The 21686-nt window shown below is 42.8% G+C and overlaps 3 protein-coding genes and 1 non-coding gene across 17 annotated transcripts in view; 2 read left to right on the top strand and 2 right to left on the bottom strand.

Moving 5' to 3' along the window:
- Positions 1 to 429: 429 nt before the first annotated feature.
- LOC121295550 (importin subunit alpha-1-like) lies at positions 430 to 6278 on the bottom strand. Its single transcript, XM_041220324.1, has 11 exons — positions 6207 to 6278; positions 5747 to 5910; positions 5353 to 5493; positions 4855 to 4943; positions 4406 to 4674; positions 4079 to 4173; positions 3507 to 3770; positions 2660 to 2893; positions 1866 to 2048; positions 1335 to 1484; positions 430 to 707 (listed from the first exon to the last, which is right to left on the bottom strand). The coding sequence occupies exons 2-11, from the start codon at positions 5816 to 5818 to the stop codon at positions 618 to 620; spliced, it is 1587 nt and encodes a 528-aa protein (XP_041076258.1). The 5' UTR covers positions 5819 to 5910; positions 6207 to 6278; the 3' UTR covers positions 430 to 617.
- A 343-nt stretch (positions 6279 to 6621) lies between these two features.
- On the top strand, positions 6622 to 6694 carry trnar-ccg. The gene has a single exon. It is a non-coding gene; the product is annotated as a tRNA-Arg (tRNA).
- A 1393-nt stretch (positions 6695 to 8087) lies between these two features.
- On the top strand, positions 8088 to 13767 carry LOC121295552. 2 transcript variants are annotated; one of them, XM_041220327.1, is made up of 5 exons: positions 8088 to 8177; positions 9607 to 10173; positions 11237 to 11323; positions 11738 to 11929; positions 12834 to 13767. In XM_041220327.1, exons 1-5 carry the CDS (start codon positions 8108 to 8110, stop codon positions 13019 to 13021), a joined length of 1104 nt encoding a protein of 367 aa, XP_041076261.1. In that variant the 5' UTR covers positions 8088 to 8107; the 3' UTR covers positions 13022 to 13767. The 2 variants fall into 2 exon arrangements, with proteins under 2 accessions (XP_041076261.1, XP_041076262.1); XM_041220328.1 differs by lacking the exon at positions 11738 to 11929.
- Positions 13768 to 18030: 4263 nt separating this feature from the next.
- LOC121295546 (nucleosome-remodeling factor subunit BPTF-like) overlaps positions 18031 to 21686 on the bottom strand; it is a 36238-nt gene continuing 32582 nt past the window's right edge. For 12 of the 13 annotated variants that reach the window (XM_041220305.1, XM_041220302.1, XM_041220308.1 and 9 more), the window contains one exon: positions 18031 to 18918. In XM_041220305.1, coding sequence (XP_041076239.1) covers positions 18882 to 18918 — 37 coding nt within the window. In that variant the 3' untranslated portion in view covers positions 18031 to 18881. Of the gene's footprint in view, positions 20180 to 21686 lie in introns of all 13 variants that reach the window. The other variant, XM_041220304.1, reaches the window with a different exon arrangement.

Here is a 21686-nt window from a genome sequence, read left to right as displayed (position 1 = left end):
AGTTTTTTTTTTAAAGGGAAATAAAACAGTGAGAGTATTGTGATTTGTATTGTTTCTTTACCTGACTATACTGAAATAATGCAGGAAGATTGTGCTTCAGTATTTAGAGGAAGAGTTAAAAACTGTAAATAAAGCTCATGAGCAGCACTCTGTAGAGGCAGAATCCCCTCGCCCACCCTGCAGAGTCGCTGCTGCCTGAGGGAGCGCTGCGCTGAATGCAGTTTAACACAGGGAAGTCAGAATCCGCTGCAAGACAGGCACAAATATGCTTGTTAATGCTTTGCAAGAATGGTCTCAAAAGAACAGGTTGACCTCGAGAGGCTGGAGTCTCCATCGAGGTTGATATTTATGACCATTTGTTTAAATTAGTAAACCGAGTGTGAAGGTGTTGCCAGTTACTGCGAAAAATGCGAGGGAGCGCTGCAGACAACCATTAACAAAAACTTTTATTTACATACATAGTATACAATAAAATCAAGAAGTATTCAAGTGTGAGATGACAATAATACACAATGCTGCATGTAGACCATATAACACAGAGGAGCACAACTGACAATAGAAAAGAGGTACAGGAAATTACAAAACATTTAGAGAACAGACTTGTTTTTAAAAAGTGTCTAGAAATTGAAAGTGCTTTGGGCATCTGGGATTTGAAAGGTGTAGCCTTCCGAAGTGGAGTCTGGCACCACACTCTGGTCTTCCTCCTCCTGCAGAGAGAAGAGGCTCAGTTATTAGTGTAGCCCAGGCAGAGCCACGTCATTCATCGCCTGTGTTGACAGCACCACGTCCCACAGTCCACATCCGAGCATCACATTGCTATTTCATTATAAACGCAAGGAGGCTCTGCTCTTCCGTATGGCAGCATGTGGAAATGTACATGTCACCGCTGGCCTGGCAACAGTTTAAAGGGTGTTCACTTGTCCAGGTGGTTACTTCAGGACCCGAATTCAAAATCAAAGTGACCTTGCCATAGCGCCACTTTACAATGGAAATGTCATCACTTATTTAATCCAGGCATAGGTTTCACAATACAGATAGATTCACACTTTGCATAGCAGTTTGATCCACGCCTGGTTTTCCCTACAAGTTTAAGACACACCTCAGCTTGCTACCTACAAACTGTGGCTAATCAAGCTTATTAAAACCTGGAATGGGTGAAACTGCTAAGCAATACAAGTCTTATTTCCATCCCCGAGTTACCTAAAAGTACTGTTCATGAAACAATGGTGCGATACTTTAAACAGCGCTTCACAGAGATGCTGCCCTAGAATAAAAGGTCACATCCCCACATGAACAGCCCACTTGTCAAGCTGCGAATGAGAGCAATAGCTTACCTCTCCTGAGAAGTATTTCTCGATCAGGTTCAGGGAAGCTTTGTACACCATCTCGTTCTCGTGAGTCTGGAGCGCTTCTATCTTGTCCAGACCGCCGATCTCCTCGATCATTATACACAGCTTTTCAGTCTCCCCGAGCTTTTCACCGGCCTGCAAAAAAAAAAAAAAAGTCAGTGCCATGCATCCCTCACCAGACATCAGCATTGTGAAAAGTATATGACAATGACTGCATCTACACAATGTATAAACAATTATAAAAAAAAAAATAGGATTAATCAATTACACTAAAGTATTTCTTATCCTGGGTACAGACATCATCCTGTGCATAGACCGCCACACCCAATTCCAGTGTCCAATCTACACAATTGGTACCTTTTTTAAAAACATGGATCCTATTAACTTCACTCTTTCTTTAAGAATGTAATGCACTCTACCCTAGTTTCTCCAAAAGCTGTATATCAGTACACAATGTTACAGTCGATAAATACGGTGCTGCTCTGAATGCACAGCAGACTTGGCACCAGTACGCACCAGGAAGATGTTGGAGATGGCATCCAGAATCACCAGGATGGTCTTGCTGTCCTTGGCAGACAGCAGGTTCAGCAGTGGCTCGATGACACCTGCCTGGACCAGGTGCACCACCTGCTCGACCGTGCCCCCGCTGGTGTAATTGGTTACAGCCCACACTGCTTCCTTCTGGGTCTTGTAATCTCCCTGCGTGGGGAATAGAAATCACAACAGTTGAAGGAGGCACATGTGCAAAAAAACAAAACCTCAGGTCACCCCCAAGCCAGTCTGATTTCACAAAACTGTTAACGAATCAACGTGGCCACAGGAGAGCTTGTTGTACACCTTGATGGAAGGTCAGCTACATGATTCACCTGCAAAGATTGGCTTGCAATGCTACAGCCATTAGAATCTGTATATCAAAGACTACATCTGCAGTAAAACTTCAGGGGTAGAGTAAGCAATATTAAAACACTTTCCTACATGACTGTTTAATCTGGTCGCTTTTCTTTGCACTGAGCCCCATGGAGAAGGCATTCCTCTTTAAAAAGCTCCCGTTATTGGGAGGAGGGCTAGTTTGGTAATGCAGTACGGAAACGGTAAAGATCATCAATACAAGGAACAACGTACACCCAACTGTGCAGAACAAGGCTTTAATTCTATCAAGGGTTTGTTTTCTGGGTGACAAATCACAAGAGCACTAGCTACCTAACCTTACACACGGGTCTCGAGCCACTGTGCACAAGACTAAAACGCTGAAGCTTATGATAAAACCAGTCGCCATGTACAATAAGCATTGCTTTTCAAGCGGAGCCCACCTTTCGAATGACCTCCACCAGAGGAGGGACCAGCCCGGCGTCGATGACCTCCTGTATCTGAGCGTCCCTCCCTGCTGTGATGTTGGACAGGGTCCAGGCTGCCTCCTTCTGAATGTTGCTCTTGGGGTGCCTGAGCAGGGCTGGGAACACAGCCAGGGCTCCAGAATCCAGCACGGTCTGGGTCTGCTCGTCCGTGCCAGTCACGATGTTCCCAATCGACCGCAGGGACGGGGTCTGACAGGCAAGAGGAGAGGCGGGCACAATTACACTCTGGACACATGGCAGTAACTTACACAGAAGAAACATGTTTACATGCTGCAGATCAAGACAGGGAATCCCTTAGGTATCCAGTAGCTTAACTTAAGACTGGATGATTAAGCAGTTTGGCATACCTGTACATCTGTCAAGCAGCATTTGAGCCATTTCATGTTGTGTCATGAACAAGCAAGGATGATGGTGGCTCCAACTTCATACCGGCAACACATCTCGAATGCAAAAACTCTGCAATTCCTATACTAAACTCCCATGTCAAATTTGGACAGGACTGTGTTACCACATTCATCAGGGATGGAAGCAACTCTGACTGCATAGTAGTTTCAGCCATTCCAGGTTTTACAACAAGCTTGAGTAACAAGCTCAAATGTATCATGAAACTTGAGTAAAACCCAGGAAAGGATCAAACTGCTATGCAATGGGAATCTTACTGCCATCACTTAACAGGAGGAGAGCAAGAGTTCCACGGTTTCAGGTGTGAATTCTGAGGAGCTGTGCCACACACGTTCCGTTAGCTTTCTTTTTTTTTTTTGGCACAGGGTTTTCAACAGCCACGTTCAGCCAGTGTTCTCACCACTATGGGCAGCTCGTTGGAGCCCAGCAGCTGCACCAGGCGAGGTACCAGCCCAGTCTGCAGCACCACGTCGATGCGCTCGTTCGGCCCGTCTGTCAGGTAGGAGATGGCCCAGCAGGTGTCCGCCAGGACTTCCCTGTCGTCGTGGTGCAGGAGCCGGATCATGGTGGGCAGCAGCTGCCGCACGGCGGGCAGGGGAGGGGCCGGGTTCTTGTTGCGGCACAGGTTCGAGAGGGTCCAGGTGAGATTGCGCAGGTACCCAGACTGGAGAGTGAAACACAGAGAGATGGGTGAGCAGGGACTCTCTCCCAGCAGCACAAGTTTGAGAAAGCTTTAACAAATGAAAGTGCCAGAAGTAGATTTTATAAAAATAAATAAAAAATAAGATAATGACTAAATGTGTAAATAAAAGAGTGCCTTGTGACAAACTTGTATTGTCAGATTTCCTATAAGGGTCTTGTTAGTAGGTTTATTGTACGACCCCACTGTTAAATTAAGATTTAATGTAACAAACAGACTGTAGTTCATTGAAAGGTTACTACAGCTTAAACGGAATTCCCATGCTTACTTACAGACAATGCAGACAGCTCTGGGACAGCCAGCAGTGCAAGCAGGGGCTCGATGGCTCCGTGCTTAATGACTCTGTCTCTGTACGATGACCCATCACCTGAGAAGAAAAACAAGTCAACACTAAGCATTTTGCAAATGATACTGCAACAGGTAAAATACACAATTATCAAAATATTGTACAGTATATATTCTGTTCATCATATACAAGTCTAACTGATTTGTGCTATAGCTTAAAAAAAACCCTCGGGATTTATTTTGCTTAACATAATTTGAATGTCACTAGTGCCACCTAGTGGACAGTTACTTTACTCACCAAGCTGCCCACCTACCTGCAATGTTACCCAAGGCCCAGACTGCCTGCTCGCTGATGTGGGGGTGCGGAGAGGTTACCAGGCTGATGAAGGCTGGAATGGCGCCCCCCTCCACCACAGCCCTGGTCTGATCGGAGGTCCCGGAGGCGATGTTCGTGAGGGCCCACGCAGCCTCAAACTGGATGGGGCTGCAGTCAGACAGGCCCAGGAAAGCCACAAACTTGGGGATCAGCCCGGCGCTAATGATGCCGTCAATAGGGGGGTGTCGCTCTCTAGACAGCAGTTTTCTGAAGAGAAAGAGACAAGCATGTATGAAGGAGGAAAGAGTTTCAAAACAGAGCACTGAAAAGCGAGATGTTCCTATTTTATCATTCATGCAAAACAAGGGCCAGGATCAGGATGTCCCTGCTTGGTCATTTCAGAAGGTAAATTGATAATGCACAGCAGAGGGCGCTGGCACGGCATACCTCGCAGCTTGTGTTGCTTGAAGCTGAAGTTCCAGATTGTTGCTGTTTACTCCACTGACGATCTCCTCCACAGTCCAGTGTGCAGCAACCTGCAGACACAGACTGCACTAAATTAACTGAAAACACACAGACCCCTCTAAACTACCCGCAAACACAGAGACCGCGCTAAACTACCCGCAGAGACCCCTCTTAACATGTGCAGGTCTCCAACCCGACTCTCTCCCCCACACTTGAGTAATTCTGCAGTTCAAATCTGTGTAACCCTTTCGCCTCTCTGTGCATTAATTTGCCAGCACACAGGCCTGGTCTGTGGATGACCACAAGGTGCTTTGTGCGTATCGGGCCAGCTTGAGCACAAACACCGAGACACAGCGGTCCACTTCGTCTCCTCGCTACTTTAGGGTCGTTTTCGAAATGGGTCGCTCAGTACATGCAATTAGCATCCCAAGCCTCGTCTAACACTGCGCTCGTTTTAAAAGCAGCCGGGCCGCCCCGTACCTGTCTGTTGTGGTTCTTTTCTTGAAGGGGCGAGGTAGCTTCGTCGGGGAAAGTGGAGACATTCCTCCTTTTCAGCATCTGCTCGTCTTTCTTCGCTTTTCTGAGCTCCACGTTCACTTCGATTCTCCTCCTTCTCAACTCCTGAAACGGGACACGCAATTCAAGCGCTGCACAAGCCCGGCTCACAGCCGAGTGCAGGTGATCTGGTCCCGCATTTTAAAATCAAACGTTTAGAGATTTTTAAGAACGGTTCCTGTTGCCCGTCCATAACTTTGAAAAAAAAAAAACACTAAGCATAACATATTTGCCCCTAGATTATAAAAGAGACGTGGATAGGAAGCAGTCCAGGGCACAGGCGTGGCAAGCCGGGAACACAACACACATTTAAACTCACATTGCTGTCTTTCCCCTTGTTCTTGAACTGAGTGAGGCGCACAGCGTTCTCGTTTCCATCGGCAAAGGACATGTTCCTGCTTGCTTGCTATTTATTTATTTTTTAAACAAATTAATGCTTTCAAGTGTGTCACCAAACGCAAATTCAAACGGGATATCGATCACCTAAAAAAAACAAAACAAAAAAAAAACAGTACGATAATTAACACAGCACCGGTATTCCCGAAAACAATAAAAAAAAAAAACAAAAAAAAAACAGCTTTTTAAAATTGATATTACAGTACATGAAAAAGCTACAAAACAAATGAAAAAAAAAATTAAATCTCCAATCACGTCACGACTTTTGTAAACTGTACTTAATATGAATGTTAGATTTGTTTCAAGGTACTCTCATATTCAGTACTTTATTTACAAGTAATATGTAACTTAAAAATATCTATATTTATTTGCAAAAACTGTACTTTAAAATCAGCGCCGCTCCTGCAGCCGTATTCAAGCCCAGCTCTGCGTTCCGCGCCAGTGCCGGGTCACAGCGATGCCGCCTTTTAAATTCCCGGCGCTCCAGCTCACTGATTGGCCCATTCGAGCGAAAGCAACTCTCTCATTGGACGATTCAAAAAAATCGCGCTACGCACAGGACAAGTTGTCAGGGTGACGCGCAAAGTAATAAAAAAATAATAATCTATACGCATCTCAAACCCTCGCGAGAGTTTCCTTGTGTTTTTTTTTTTTAAAGAGCACACGCTTGAGCAGACGCGCATATCAAGGACAATGTGCGCAGGTATAAAGCGTACATAGCAACCAACTGAAATACGCAAAACCCAAATATTCTCTGATCGAGATAATCAGGCTAGTTCAGGAATGCGGAGACGTGGTGACCCAGTGGCCTAATGGATAAGGCACCAGCCTCCGGAGCTGGGGATTGTGGGTTCGAGTCCCATCTGGGTCGCAAAACAAAACGCATATTTTAGATCAATCCAAAATATAAATATAGAAAAAACAGATCCACAAAATAAAACGAATGAACTGCAAATCTGCTAATATCTCAAAAATGCAAATAGTTGTGTGCGTGCGTGTCTACCTGTTTTTTAAATCAGAGCATTATTGAGGGAACTCTTTGAGAAACATGTCGTATAGCTTTTGCAAACCGCTGACCGAGAAATTCGACTATATATATATATATATATTAAGCTCAAAGTTCAAGTAACCAGGGCTTCAGCATGTATGATGTACAGACTATTGTGTCGCGTTTCAAATGTGCAACAATCCAATACACCACTAGGGGTCAGTGTGTTCATGTTTTATGTTAAAGATGTAATTTATTTTAATACCAGGAGGGGGCGATAACATTAATGTTCACAGCATGAGGAATAACTGCCTGTATTCTAAACACGCTCTATAATGTATTGAGTACAAATAATACAAATTATAATAAGTTTTAAAAAATGTACAAAAGCACAAACACGTGTTGGGTACACACACACCTTGTGAGTCGAAATGTAGCAACACAACCGTTTTGTTTATTTTTAACACTGTAGAAAACTATAAACTGCTATAGAAACGATAGCACTGTTGCCAAGTCGCTATCGACAAATCAGAAGATCACATCAGTTTCTAGTGAGACTTATAGATTCTGCCGTTTTCTAAGCTGTGCAAAACGGCTGTTTAAGGGTCTTAGTTTCCTCTATAGATTCGATTTTGTTTTTCTAATCGCTGGGTGTCTTACACAGTTCAGCCCCCTTTCACAGTGCGGTTTACAGCTCGACGGCATTCGTGTTTATTTGCAATGCAACGCGTGTATTTGGAATTGATGGTGATTTGGGAGCAGGTGGGTGTTTTGCATAAAGTGTTCTTTAAAAATAATGTTCCTTTGACCCAACAGAACCCTAGTAAGACGTTTGGAATGTGAAGGCTCGAATAATGGAACCCCTAATGCTTCCAATCAGAACGCTTCGGTTCCCTGCCGAACCCGCTAAGAACCCGCTTTAGCTCCATCAATAGAACCCACATGTACTACAAACACGTTCTAAAAGAAGGAACAAACACAAGCTATAGATTCAGAAGACCCAGGAACGCGAGCGTGCTGTTCCGAGCACGAAACACCTCGGTTTCAGAGCCCTGCTGTATAGCTGTGTATCCCCAGCCAGTGGCACCGTTTCTTTAGTGGTGTCAATTGCACGGCAGAGCGAGAGCTTCGATGAACAGCAGGCTCTTTGTGTTAAGCAGCTCGACCCGAGTGCTAAAGGGCTGTGCGAACCGATCTGTTTTCCATGGCACCGCCTTCAGTTGGCATAAGCATCTGGACGCGTATAAAACGAGCCCCGAGCAGACCACATGCACTCAGCACACTGGAGCGGACACAATGAACGCGGCTGTGTGCGCTCTGCTCTCCTTAGCGATCCAGTGCATTGAAGCGGAGGGACCCGGCGCTGGTAAGTGAACACGATACGTGCCTGCGTTAATAACGGGGTGAGACTAAAGGATGCTGCCTGGAATAGTCCGGTTATATTTCTCATTCTCAGAACCCTTCAGTCTCAGAGTGTATCGCCCTATTGTTTACCTGTATTTTACATGCTATTTGATACAGTAAAACATGTAAAGCACGGAGGGAAATTACATTATAAACGCCTTTTACAGTTGCATTAACTAAAATCACAGTGAGACTACTTTATATTTCAAAGTGTGTGAGTGTGTGTGTGTGTGTGAGTGTGTGTGTGTGTGTGTCAGTGTGAGTGTGTGTGTGTGTGTGTGTGTGTGTGTGTGTGTGTGTGTGTGTGTGTGTGTGTGTGTGTGTGTGTGTGTGTGTCAATCCTTTAATGATTTCTGTTTCCAGAGCTCTTCTCATTCCTTCCTTTAATGATTTCTGTTTCCAGAGCTCTTCTCATTCCTTCCTTTAATGATTTCTGTTTCCAGAGCTCTTCTCATTCCTTCCTTTAATGATTTCTGTTTCCAGCGCTCTTCTCATTCCTTTAATGATTTCTGTTTCCAGCGCTCTTCTCATTCCTTTAATGATTTCTGTTTCCAGAGCTCTTCTCATTCCTTTAATGATTTCTGTTTCCAGAGCTCTTCTCATTCCTTTAATGATTTCTGTTTCCAGAGCTCTTCTCATTCCTTCCTTTAATGATTTCTGTTTCCAGCGCTCTTCTCATTCCTTCCTTTAATGATTTCTGTTTCCAGCGCTCTTCTCATTCCTTTAATGATTTCTGTTTCCAGAGCTCTTCTCATTCCTTTAATGATTTCTGTTTCCAGAGCTCTTCTCATTCCTTTAATGATTTCTGTTTCCAGCGCTCTTCTCATTCCTTCCTTTAATGATTTCTGTTTCCAGAGCTCTTCTCATTCCTTCCTTTAATGATTTCTGTTTCCAGCGCTCTTCTCATTCCTTCCTTTAATGATTTCTGTTTCCAGAGCTCTTCTCATTCCTTCCTTTAATGATTTCTGTTTCCAGCGCTCTTCTCATTCCTTCCTTTAATGATTTCTGTTTCCAGAGCTCTTCTCATTCCTTTAATGATTTCTGTTTCCAGAGCTCTTCTCATTCCTTTAATGATTTCTGTTTCCAGAGCTCTTCTCATTCCTTTAATGATTTCTGTATCCAGAGCTCTTCTCATTCCTTTAATGATTTCTGTTTCCAGAGCTCTTCTCATTCCTTTAATGATTTCTGTTTCCAGCGCTCTTCTCATTCCTTCCTTTAATGATTTCTGTTTCCAGAGCTCTTCTCATTCCTTCCTTTAATGATTTCTGTTTCCAGCGCTCTTCTCATTCCTTCCTTTAATGATTTCTGTTTCCAGAGCTCTTCTCATTCCTTCCTTTAATGATTTCTGTTTCCAGAGCTCTTCTCATTCCTTTAATGATTTCTGTTTCCAGAGCTCTTCTCTTACATGGCAATGCCGTACCCTAAAGTAACCTCTCCAGGGAGCTTCTCAGAGGAGTCACAGAACCGCACGAAGATGCACGTCAAAGACACCGTTCCAATGAACGGCGCGCTCGGGTCGGCGAGCAAGGTGGGCGACCCAAAATACACCTTACAACAGAACCCGCTGCCCGGGCACGGCTGGTACAAACACGGGGAGATAACGCAGGGGTCACAGCCTGACAAAATAAAGAAGGCCACTAAGAGCCACAAGTTTCCAGCAGAGCACAACAGTGAGAAAAACAGACACGAAGGGAGGACCCAAGCACCAGATATCGTAACCGATTCTGCTCAGCACAAAGCCGCCAGGAGCTCGCCTCCCCAAGCGGAACAGGACCCGCGGTTACAGCCATACAGCACGCGGTTACGGGACAACAGAAGGATGGACCCCGAGGAGAACAGACCCGGCAGGTCCAGCGTTTACCAGCCCGGCAACAGATCAAGGAACAGCACCAAGCACGCACTGGCTTCCAACCGGCACTCGTCAAGCCTGCTGCACCACATCAACATACTGAAAGCAGGTGAGGCGAAGCTCTGTACTATTCACAAACCATTCAGACCAGTACAAATGTGCAAAACAGCCAGTCCACAGCTATATCAGCCAGGATCATTGTTAGCAAGAGTTTCAAGGGGCAAGTTCCCCAGTAATCTGTCCCTGTACATATTTGGTCAATTCTTGCCTCATGATGGGGTTTTTTCTTACTTTTTCCACATTGCATAATTGAGATAGCGCCAAAAAGGGGTTGAAGCCAGCCTAAGATGTGCTGGAAGTTTGCATAGACAGCTCTGACTGTCCAGACACCAAGCTGCCTGTGCTGTTGAAGGCTGTGTGCTGGTACAGTGAGGACCTGGTTCTGTTGAAACCTAGCTTGCATGTTTGTTGTGAGAATGTGGGTGCAGGTCAAGCAAAGTGATCTTCATTGTCATTAAACCGGGCAGCCCTGTAATTAGTTATCGATTGCTTTTGTGGGTGGTGTGTGACTTTCATTGGGGGGCACTGGGCAGTCCTGTAATGAGTTAACGATTTTTGTGTGTGTGTGTGGGGGGGCTGGCTGGCATGCCTCCTGTTAAATCATGCTATCTGCTGGGTCACTATCAGGGATTATCACCAGTACTAAACCATTTTATTCAAGGTAACATTATGCAGTCCTGGACTAGTGCTTATCAAGGTCTCTGTGAAACCAGCCTTACCTTTACTGGAAACATGGAAAGGCTTTCTTATTTCTACAGGGGTGACCAAAGCTGCCCTTCCAGTCCTGGTCTTTGTTCCAACCCTGGTCTAAATTCTTTAATTGAATCAATTTAAACTCCCCCCCCCAGGCCCTGAAGAGGTTCATTGCAATATTTTACCTGTTAAACGAGGGGTGGAATTGGGCACAACACTCATCTTCTGCGTTTCAAATAATTCACAATTTACAGTCTTCGCAGACGTTAGATATTATACAAAGGTGAAGTAAGGCTGTTGTTATTTGTGTGTATCTACACACACACACACACACACACACACAGATAACCCCATTCCTGTACTGTACAGACTAAGGCTGCTAATATATATTTACAGTTCACATTTTGTGTATTTTGTAGAGTCCGAATACACCAGAGAAACATTGTGCTTGAGTGAATGCAGGAAGGAGCTGGACGAGAGGGAATATTTCTGCTCCAGTGAATTCGGTAAGCCCTCGTATCTCCCAATCCTTACACGCGAGAATCACACCAGCATACCAGAGAATCACATGGAGCATGGTGACTCGTCCCAGTGTGTTTCAATTCAGTACATACCAGCAGAGGAAGTCACTTTAGAATATATATATAGAGAGGGCTGGATTGACCCATTCCAGGTTTTAATACAAGCTTGATTAGCCCCAGTGTATAGGTATCAAGCTCAGATGTGTCTTATTAAACTCATAGTAAAACCAGGAATGGATCAGACTGCTATGCAATGGGAGTCTTATTTCCATCCATGAGTATATATTTATATATTTGTATTTGTATCAATACCATTTGGCTGTTAAAGTTAAATGTATCTGCTAGTTAACCCTGTCCTGCTCCTCCTCGCAATGAGCCTGGTTCTCTTTCTCTGCGTAGCGGTCAATGGCATCGTGCACGACATCGAGGTCTTGAAGAAGGGCGTTGGGCTCGTCACATTGCTCGTCAGCAGCGATGGTTTTTATAAAATGAGTCGGCTTCACGTGGCACCGGACGGCTTCTTTTTCAAGGTTCACGTTTTCGTGCTGGACACCTATAAGTGTGCCAAGCCCTGCCCGGATTTTAAACTGGGTGAGTTTGGAAGCAACACCCTGGCTACAATACGGAACCTTCCCTCTATAGGTCACGGTTTACCCTCACTTCTTTTAGATACATTTCAAAATTATCTATCTATCTATCTATCTATCTATCTATATTCTTAAATCACATCTCCAGCCACCAAAGCACATTTGTCATTTAATAATTGCATAAGCGATATGCCTGCACAACCCTGAATTAGAAACGAGTCCAGTGAGCTGTTGACTGAATGCTTTGTTGTTGAGACTCTGTCTGGCACAGCACGTTATCAGAGCGTTATTACCTCGACTGACACAGTGAAGCAATCTATAGCAGCACAGAGTACGGCAGTGCTTTTGAGATCGCTGTTGTTTTGACAGCTGGTATAATTTTCTGAACTACATTTTATATTTCATCATGACTCCTCATTATTTTTATATAGGCATGTACCTGCATGTCTGTCCTGCCTCCTTCTGGACTAATGAGAGGGACACACCAGTACAGCTTCTTCAAGTGGGATTGTACCTCAGCATGCACTGCCACCCGCTGGCCAAATGTTGTAATAGCTACACGTATCCTAAACACAAATGAAGTCTACTTTCCGATTTTACCTTAGGCTAAAGCAGTTCAAGATTTATCAAAGTGTGTGAAATTTTTGTACAAAAAAAAAAAAAAATACAGGTTCGGAAGATTGCCGATGGTGCAGACCTCCGACCAGAAGTTTAAACATTTTAGAAATCCTGTATTCATAATATTACTACTACAGTACTGACTACCAATGAATACTGCCTGTTGCAGTAATATTGGATCCTGATTTATCTACTGCATTGAGTCTCCTGGGAAGACATATTGAATTCCCGGGACAGTCCAGTGAAAATGGACCCCTGTAACTGGCTTGCCCTTTCTTGTCTTGCTGCAGGGAGCAGGTACATTGTGATGGCTCAGATCTACCACCGGAGGCGCCACCTCTCCAGCGAGCTGCTGGCACTGCTGGCTCCAAGGCTGCGGCCAGGTGACGGGCTGGTTCGCAGCAACAGCTACGTGAAGAGATTCAACAGGAAGAGGGACCAGAGGGTGCAGGAGGCGGCTTACAGCAAGTGCAGATGAGCGCAGCGGCACGGGGCCCCACGTGGAAAAAGAGAGCGAGAGAGAGAGACTGTGCTCTGAACCCCTGCCCTGGTAACCGCTGGGAGTCCAATCTGCAAAGGGTGGAAATTCACACTTTAGATCCACTGCTTGTCTATTCTCGGAGTGCTTTTATATTTGTATTTTTTTTTTAAAGGGTGTAATTTTGCTGCATTTGGCATTATCGAGCTGTCATCTGTTACATGCTTACAGGCACAAGATTCTGTTGTTTTATCAGGAACAGTAGCTGGGAGCGCGAGAGCACAGATGGAGAGAGCAGCTCTTGCCGTCAATGCTGCAGAGTATGCTTCCGAGAGAGGATAGACTGGATCTGGGCTTCGATCACACCGTACTTGTTAGATGTCAATAGGTGTTGTATGCAATCTTGACACGGATTCTCAATGTAGTCACACATCTGTCTTTATTGAGTGTAACTGAAGTGTGTGTGGTTTTGTGTGTCTAGTTGATTGTAAATATTGTTCAGTGGAAATGTATGAAAGAATCACACAAGAAGTGCTTGGTAAAACTTTAAACGATGTCTGTGTTTGTGGAAGCTTGTGCAGGCCACAGGAGCTTTGTTTACATTATGACTGGTCTGTACTGTTAGTATTGGGATGGCTTTAAATAGAAAACCCTTTTCATCTTCCCCATATGGAAATACTGTGCTGCTTTCTGAGTATTCAGGAAATGCACTGTATATTTAAAAAATATATATATCTTTTACACGAGAAGGTATTTTCTTAACTTTTATGTTGTGCATGTCAAATATTTGCCAGTAAATGGACTTGGAAGCTGGGTTCAATATATCAAGGGTGTTTATCTAAGTGAAGCAGTAAATCTAATGGTGGAAATGTGATCAGAGTGGCACCTGGACTTGCGGCTCCAGCGAGGCACAGTCTCCTGCCCTGACTGGAGGAGATCTCTCTCACCTTCACTGGGCTTGCTTATTTAAAAGCAATACTATAAACACACGCAAACCCTCACACGAGCTGGGCTCAGAGGAGGCACCTCTTTCCTCACTCTGTGAAGTCTCTATTTAATCCAGGTCTCAGGACAGAGTGAGGGAGGGAAGGTTTGGGCACTGTGTCATCCACACTGTGTCCTGTGTCAGGGCAACATCCATCTATTAAAATCTATTTTTTCTTCTTAGAATTTTGTGATTTGTTTTGTATCTTGAAATCAATCTATTTTATTTTAAGAAAGAAATGAAGATTAGACTTGTCAAATAAAACAGGACATCAGGATAGAAGTGCAGTTGAAACGGTCTGAGATGAGTTAATAGGAGGCATGTCAGCCAGTGCCAGGAAAGGTGCAACAAAGCTAACCCCAACGATATCAGGGACAATTCAAGAACTGAAGCCTTTTTTTTTTTTTTTTTTTAAGAAAACAAATGGTGAGCGGAATGCAGAAGGGTCGCATGTCCAGTGCTGTCTGTAACAGACGAGTGAGCCCACTGCATTCCGGAGAATAGTGCAAGTGTGTGTAACTTGGCACCTGAACAGACGTGCTAAGAGAGACACAACCTTAAAAGGGTCCAGATGGCCTCTTCTTGATTCCACACCTTCCTTACGCTCCTATGTCAACAGATATCAGCAGCCGACATGCCACACACTGATCAAACACAGCATGCAGACAACACTGCTTGACATATGGGCTGAGATACAGCCTTGTAAGCCCCCGTGGCTCTTCTTACAGAGCTATACCGCTCACCATAGTGAGGGAGCTGCCCATACTGGAAATATCCACAGCACCTGACTAAGTCCTCAATTAGACCAATGCTCATGGAGCTGCCATAGATAGCACCAACATTTTGATTGAATGCAGGCCAGAGATAGAAAACAGGTCCACAGGTCAAACTAGGACTGCCACAGACCTGTAAGACACTCTATACAGCTGTACTGCAAAAGAGAAACCCGGTAATAAAACAATTGATCAAAGAGAAGTCACCCTTCTCTTTGGAAAGTGTAGTCATGACTAGTTGAGCCCCTTCAAAGCAACGCTGCTCTCAGTCAATAAACTAAAACAACTGCAGCCATTGTCACCAAATACTAAGAATAACGCAAACGTGTTTGTCCTCGGCAGCAACGAATGTGACGCTGTAAAGAGAGGCTTTCCTGAACCAATCTTGGTAATGATGGGCTATTATACCCAACAAGGTCTTTGCAGGATATCTCTCACTGTGATCAGCTCCCCGGAGTGGCAGAAGCAGAGTAAACAGCTACACAGTTGTGTTCAGGTTAGGGGGGGGGTGCTCAAGCAGAGACATGTATGGAAACTCTCAACCACAGGGCAGCTTTTCTTTCTATAAATATGCCATGTACGCAGATAGAAATATAACATTCATGAATTCCAAAACTGATGGAGAATAGATTGATAAAACGCATAGCAACAACTTCAAGCAAATCTGAAAGTTAGAGGCAAACGCGTTGCATTTATTTATTTTTTGACTGTGGAATCTCTACATTATAACCAAAGTGGACCTTAAGTGAGCTGCTCCCAATATGGGAGGGGCGTGTTCTAAACTAAAGGGATTCCGCAGTGTTTAAAAAGACCCCAAAGCAGGACTGAAACAGCATTTCTTACCCCTCATTGTGAAATGCTTCAGATTTTTTTTTAAAGCATGTTGCACATTTGTCTCTCTCCCCCTTTGATATTAATTTACAAACGCAGGCAGATTAGTGATTCTGATGCCTTAAACAGGTTTGCTAATGACCCTCTGACGGGACAGAGAGCTGGAGGAGGTCACAACCCCATTTCCTTTGGGACAGCTCTGGAGTAACTCACTGTTAAAAGAGGAAGGCTCTTACCCTGGGACAGTGCCACCTGGTAAGGATAGTCTCGTCTCTCCAGTGCCTCCACTAACAGACAGAGATCAGACATTTCAAAAGGCTTGTTTTTGGAAACTCTGCACCTAAAGAACAGTGAGGGTGACTAAACTTTTTGAAAAACCTAAAACAATATATTTTAGGAGTACCCACTCAACCTTAATAGAGTGCAGGTAATAAATCAGCGAATTACTTTTCAAACTCAAGTGTCTTTCAAGTGCTGCTATTCAGATAAAATAGATACTAAAAGTGTGATAAATCAAACAAGGGCAGTTTATTTACAGGGAGTCTTTCAGACAGGGTACACAGATAGAAAATGTTCAGAAACTACAACACACACAGCTCAGAAAAGGGCTCTTTTTCATCTGCTATACATCTGTAACACATGGGGCTAGTTCACATGCAGGTCTTTCTTTTGTGAACAGTTTTTACATTGCTTGTGTATTTTGTTCTGTCTACATTTTTTTGTTGAAAAACAACCAGTGACTAGGCACATCTTGTAAACAAAAAAAAAAATACATAAAAAACGAAATTTAAATGGAGAGGTTTTCTTCCCCCGTCCAGGCGACATGCTTCAGTTTATTATCGGGCTATTATCAGTTTATTATCTTCAAGCACACTCATGTACTCTAAATTCCTGTCCGTCCACCACCTTTATTTTCTGGAGACTGCAGCGTATAAAAAGCACATTTACTCCCAATCTACTTTGTTTTCAATTAGGAACATTTCCTAAAAGATTTTTATGTACACAACCGGTTTCAAAACTCAGATATTTACCAAAAAGTCTCGACCCTTCCCAAGCACTAACACTTGTATTCTTAGCAAGAGTGTCCCCAGACAAGTTCACTTCTGAAACTATACCCTCCGAGAGAGACAGACAAACACACAGACTGACAGACAGACAGAGAGAGAACACCTGGTCCTTTCTGTCCTGGGAAATACAATGCCTCATTGCCTTGTGCCAAAACTTTATTTTTTACAGTTATGACAATATTTACAAAATAAAAACAATTTAAGACTAAAGATTGCACCCCATTTTGATGTCAAAAACATGACTTATCTAGGATGAAATGTCCCAGCTGTACAGAAGAAAAAGGATTACTTTTCAGTTTTACCACAATCTGATAACAATCTACTGCCTGCCTGAAGTTAACTTTTTTTTTTGCAACATTAGTCAAAATAATTAAAATGTCGTATCTATGAAAAAATAACCCAGCAATTCATATATTTCACCTTTATAAAAAAAGGACAATGTCACCTAAATGCAAACTTGATTTAAAAGTTACTTTATTTAAAAAAAAAGTTATTGTCCTTCTAATATAAAATAAAAAAAATCAGAACAGGTGACATGAAAAGGTCAGCCAAATGAATTTATGTTACAGGTAGGGACCAGCTAACTTGGTTTAGATCAACACATTAAAATGAATTCCTGATGGCAACCAATCTTACAGGTTTAGAAGCAGAAGTGCTGTGAAAGTATTCTAGGTTTTTACAAGCAGATGGAATCTCACGGTTCCATGTTCTTTGTACAAAGCAGACAGCAGGACTGCAGGAAAAAAAAAAAAAAAAAAGTTCTTTGCTTTCACAGCCAGCTCAGAAAATGCAACTTAATACATTTTCAGCTTAAATAACTGTAAATAGCATATTTAAAAAACAAAACAAACAACCCCCCCCCCCCCCGTGGGGTGTTTTGATCGTTTTACGTGTGGTAGGGGGAAGGTGGTTCGGGTGCGTTATGGGGTCTACTGGGATGACAGAAAGCAAAAAGTAAAAAAAAAAAAAAAAAAAATTTGCTTTTCAAACCCTGTTGTCAAGGGAGAGGAAACAGAGCCGCACTGTCCCGAATCGCTCCCCATATTAACCCACTGTGTGGAGTTTAAACATGTGCGCCATCGCGCCCCATATTAACCCACTGTGTGGAGTTTAAACATGTCATCTGCAGCCACCCTTTATGAAAAGCCTGTTTTGAAATCATAACCATTGTCAACCAGTGTGCTTGAGAACCAGCGCTGAACTGATAAACTCAAACTTTTAGGGTTAATATGCCCTTTACCCATTCCTTGTATCTTTTCCAAATGGCAGCTTGTTTAACTTTTTTTTTTTGGAAAAGACATAAGGAATCCCGAACAGGTCTTCATAAAACAACAACATTTGACGTCGCCTCTATCACTGTGGAAGAGAACATTATTCTCCATTTATTATGTTTCATATACATCACTGTTTCAGCTTGAGCTGCAATACAAAATAATCAAAAAAAAAAAAAAAAAAAAAAAGACAAAAGTTTTACAAACAAGATACCTTCAAATACAGATTGCTTTTCAGCTTTTTCACTTTTCAGTCCATCGTCACTGCAGGGCGATTTGTATATTTCAGTTATTTTGTTTTAGTGCCACTGACAAGGGCAACAATCTGATCAACTCCAGACCTCCATTCTTCTGTGCTGCACTGTTAGCTGTGAAGCCCTTATGAATTCCCAAATTGCAGTACCTTTAGAAGAAAGGGTCTGGAGAGGAGGGGCGTGGAGGGGGGAATCTTAACCTTTACATACAGGGAGCAAGAAAAACAGCTGAAACTGGGCGTGAAATACACTTAGTCGACAGAGTTGAATATAAAAATGTATTTGTCACTAAAAGGTACACACCGCCCTTCGATTTTCTTTTTTTGGCATGACAACCACTAGCTTACTTGCTGCAGATCTTTCTTCACGTTCACTTTGACTTGGGAAAAGAAAACAAAAACAAGACAGGGCCCCTTGGACAGACTGCTATCCCCAGGTTTGCACTCTCCTCCTTCAACAGAGACAGCGACTGCAGAGGGCATTTCCATTCGTCTCCCACCGAAAGCTGGCCGGTGCGATCCAATCCAATCCAGTTCCTGATCTGTGACTGACAGCTGGTTTACAGAGAGGGTCCTCTGGGGAGACCCGAATGGGAGGAGAAGCCTGGCTCCAAATGGGCAAGTGTTCTCAGAGAACCAGAAGCTTGCGCTTTGTGATTTAGGGCATAGAGTTCTGTATTCTAAGAAGCTGTAGACTGTAGTTTGTTGTTATGAGACCTACAGAATATGGAAAAAGGGAACAGTTGAGTACCCTTTATTATTATTTTCCATAACCTACAAAACAAAAGCAGGATGCCGGGGGGGAGGGGGTGTGTGGGCGGGGTGGCAGGTCAACCAATCAGAGAAAAAAGCAGCCATGTTGGAAGTTTCTTCGTCTTTTAATAGAATATATAATTATTGCGCTTGGCTTTTACAATTTTTTTTTATTTAAATAACTTTTCAAAAAGTATTAAACACAGGCGATGGAATGGATTAAGTATTAAAATGCAATAGTAGTAGTATTTAAAGTCACTTTGTGCTGTGAATTTCCTAACAATGACAAACAGTACTGCGAAAAAAAACAAAAACAAAAAAAGTTGAAAGCTAGAACTAAGCTGCTTTCTTTACATTATATATATATATATATATAAAAAAATATCAAAATCACAGAATACTCCTTTACAAAAGGATTCATAACTTTGCATCATAATCAGTGCCGATTTGCTTTTTTAGGGCAAAAAACCCCAAAAAACCCAGAGTGTTACTCAGCCGAGTTTGTAACGTACACCCCCCTTTAGAAAAATATTTCATGATTTGCAAAAATGCATCTTTATTTAATTTGCACTGCATGCTGAATGCACGGCAGGCTTCTTATCATATTTACATCCAGGTGTAATGTACCTTCCACAAAAGAAACCAGAACAGAAGTCAGGCTATTCCACATGCTGTGATTCATCAAACATTAGAACCAGACTCTCTGGAACGCCGTGCTTCACGGAACGGAATCAGGTGAAGGCTTAGCCTGGGATCATGCAGCGTTTCCACAGAGCACAGCCCCACATAAAACACAAGGACGACTTTATTGCTTGTTACATTTAGGCAGGACAACCTTTTGTACATGAATTTCTATTTTATGGGGATTAAAAAAATAAGTATACCTTTTTTTTTTTTTTTTTTTTTTTTTTTTTTTTTACAGTCACAGAAAAATAATTCCTCCCTTTTTTTGGTGAACCAATATTACTGAAATGTATTATTTTTCAACATGGCTGCCGTGAAGTGATTGCCACTTGAGGCATCTTTGGAGTTTGGGTTTAAGGCTTTTTTTATTGTTAAAAGTGATTTAAATAACATTTCATAATGGAGAAATTTACGCTGTACAAGGTAACAGCAAATTCCATGATACAAAAAAAAAAAAATAATAAAAAAAAAAATAGTGATAGTGTGACCCCAGCATCCAGATCAGATTCCAGTTATTAGGTCAGACTTATGACATCACAATCTGCAAGAAAAAGAAAGAAATTGATGACATAAATACATGCATGCTGCACAGAATGAACAGACAAACGTGCGAGGGAACAATGACCACGAGGAAGAAAAACACAGGTGCTTGTGTGTCAGAAAACGAACAAGCCTCTGAGCACTTAATCATACGATTCCTGGGAGACCCAGTGACTGTGAAGACGACTTCAATAAGCAACTGGCTGCTTCTCCTGGAATTGGGTGTCTATACACAATTCTTAAAAGAAAGTCGTGCTACTATAAAATGTGAATTTCATTAACTGTGATAAACAAGCAGAAGAGAACAGAACTGGAAATCAAGAGATGAATTACTCAAGGTGTTCAATCATTTTTTTGTCCTTTAAAAAAAAGGACATTAGCCTTTTTTTTTTTGGATTATTACATTTTTTTTAAAACATACGAAAACGTCACTTGGTGTGAATGCAGACGCACAGAATCAAGCCGCTGCACAAAACTACCTTCGCAGGTTTACATTCCACCAGCCGGAATGCTCTTTAAATCTCAGACCTGCAAGTTGCAGGGTTATGGCCTGGCAGGTGTTAAGCAAAGTGCGAAGGCAGCCAGTTTAAAAAGTACAGCAACGTGGAAGAAGGCAACAAATATGAACTGAAGCCAGAAGCCAGCACAGCATGTACTTGGGTCTCACTTTCTCAGATGGGATGCAAGTGTAACAAGCATGCCAGCAGGTTCTCAGAAGTACTGCAACTGGTAACTTCATATGTGGAACTTCAATCTTTTAAAACATCAACATGCTGACTCTTGGCGGATCATAATTTATTTATTTCTTACATTCCAGGTTTATTTTTCTTTTAAATAAAATTCTGACATAGCAGTTTCTCTTCTGTTGGACTGTACTGCTGATATATAAAAATGGAGAGATGGATGCATGACAACTTCCTTCAATTGAAATTTTGCTACTGGGATCTGTGAATCATTTGTGCAGAGTTACTTTCTCCTCGCTGTCATTAGATGGTTCCGATATTAAAGTCAGTTCTAGTATTAGGAACTTGGGTGTTATGAATTCCTCCTTAACCTCTGAACCTCATGTACGCAGTGTTGTTAAGACAGCCTTTTTTCACCTCCGCAATATTGCCAGTTTCCGCCCTTTTCTATCATCAGTAGGGGCAGAAAGGTTAGTTCATACACTCATCAGCTCAAGATTGGATTCCTGCAATGCTTTGTTCTGTGGCCTTCCTAATAATAGTGTTAGAAGGCTCCAATATGCCCAGAATGCTGCTGCTCGTAGCCTAACAAGATCAAAATCTCGTGATCATATTTCATCTGTACTACGTCAACTCCACTGGTTGCCTGTTAACTTTAGGATTGATTTTAAAATTGCAATGCTAACCTATAAAGCGCTAACTGGCACTGCTCCTTTGCATATTGCTGCCCTGCTTACTCGCTATGTCCCTGCTCGCAGCCTGCGTTCCTGAGGCTGGTCTGTTGGTTGTCCCCCAACTCCAGGCTGTGCACTCAGGGTGAAGGGG

This window comes from Polyodon spathula, chromosome 20, assembly GCF_017654505.1.
Source record: "Polyodon spathula isolate WHYD16114869_AA chromosome 20, ASM1765450v1, whole genome shotgun sequence".
Lineage (NCBI taxonomy): Eukaryota > Metazoa > Chordata > Actinopteri > Acipenseriformes > Polyodontidae > Polyodon > Polyodon spathula.
This window is presented reverse-complemented; position numbering and strand designations above follow the sequence as displayed.

Coding starts and splice junctions, on each gene's coding strand:
- LOC121295550 (XM_041220324.1), bottom strand. CDS start 5,818: ATGTCCTTTGCCGATGGAAACGAGAACGCTGTGCGCCTCACTCAGTTC. Junction 4,675..4,854: donor CAAGCAACACAAGCTGCGAG/GTATGCCGTGCC, acceptor CTTTCTCTTCAG/AAAACTGCTGTCTAGAGAGC. Junction 2,049..2,659: donor TGGTGGAGGTCATTCGAAAG/GTGGGCTCCGCT, acceptor TTCCCCACGCAG/GGAGATTACAAGACCCAGAA.
- LOC121295552 (XM_041220327.1), top strand. CDS start 8,108: ATGAACGCGGCTGTGTGCGCTCTGCTCTCCTTAGCGATCCAGTGCATT. Junction 11,324..11,737: donor TTTCTGCTCCAGTGAATTCG/GTAAGCCCTCGT, acceptor TTCTCTGCGTAG/CGGTCAATGGCATCGTGCAC. Junction 11,930..12,833: donor CTGCCCGGATTTTAAACTGG/GTGAGTTTGGAA, acceptor GTCTTGCTGCAG/GGAGCAGGTACATTGTGATG.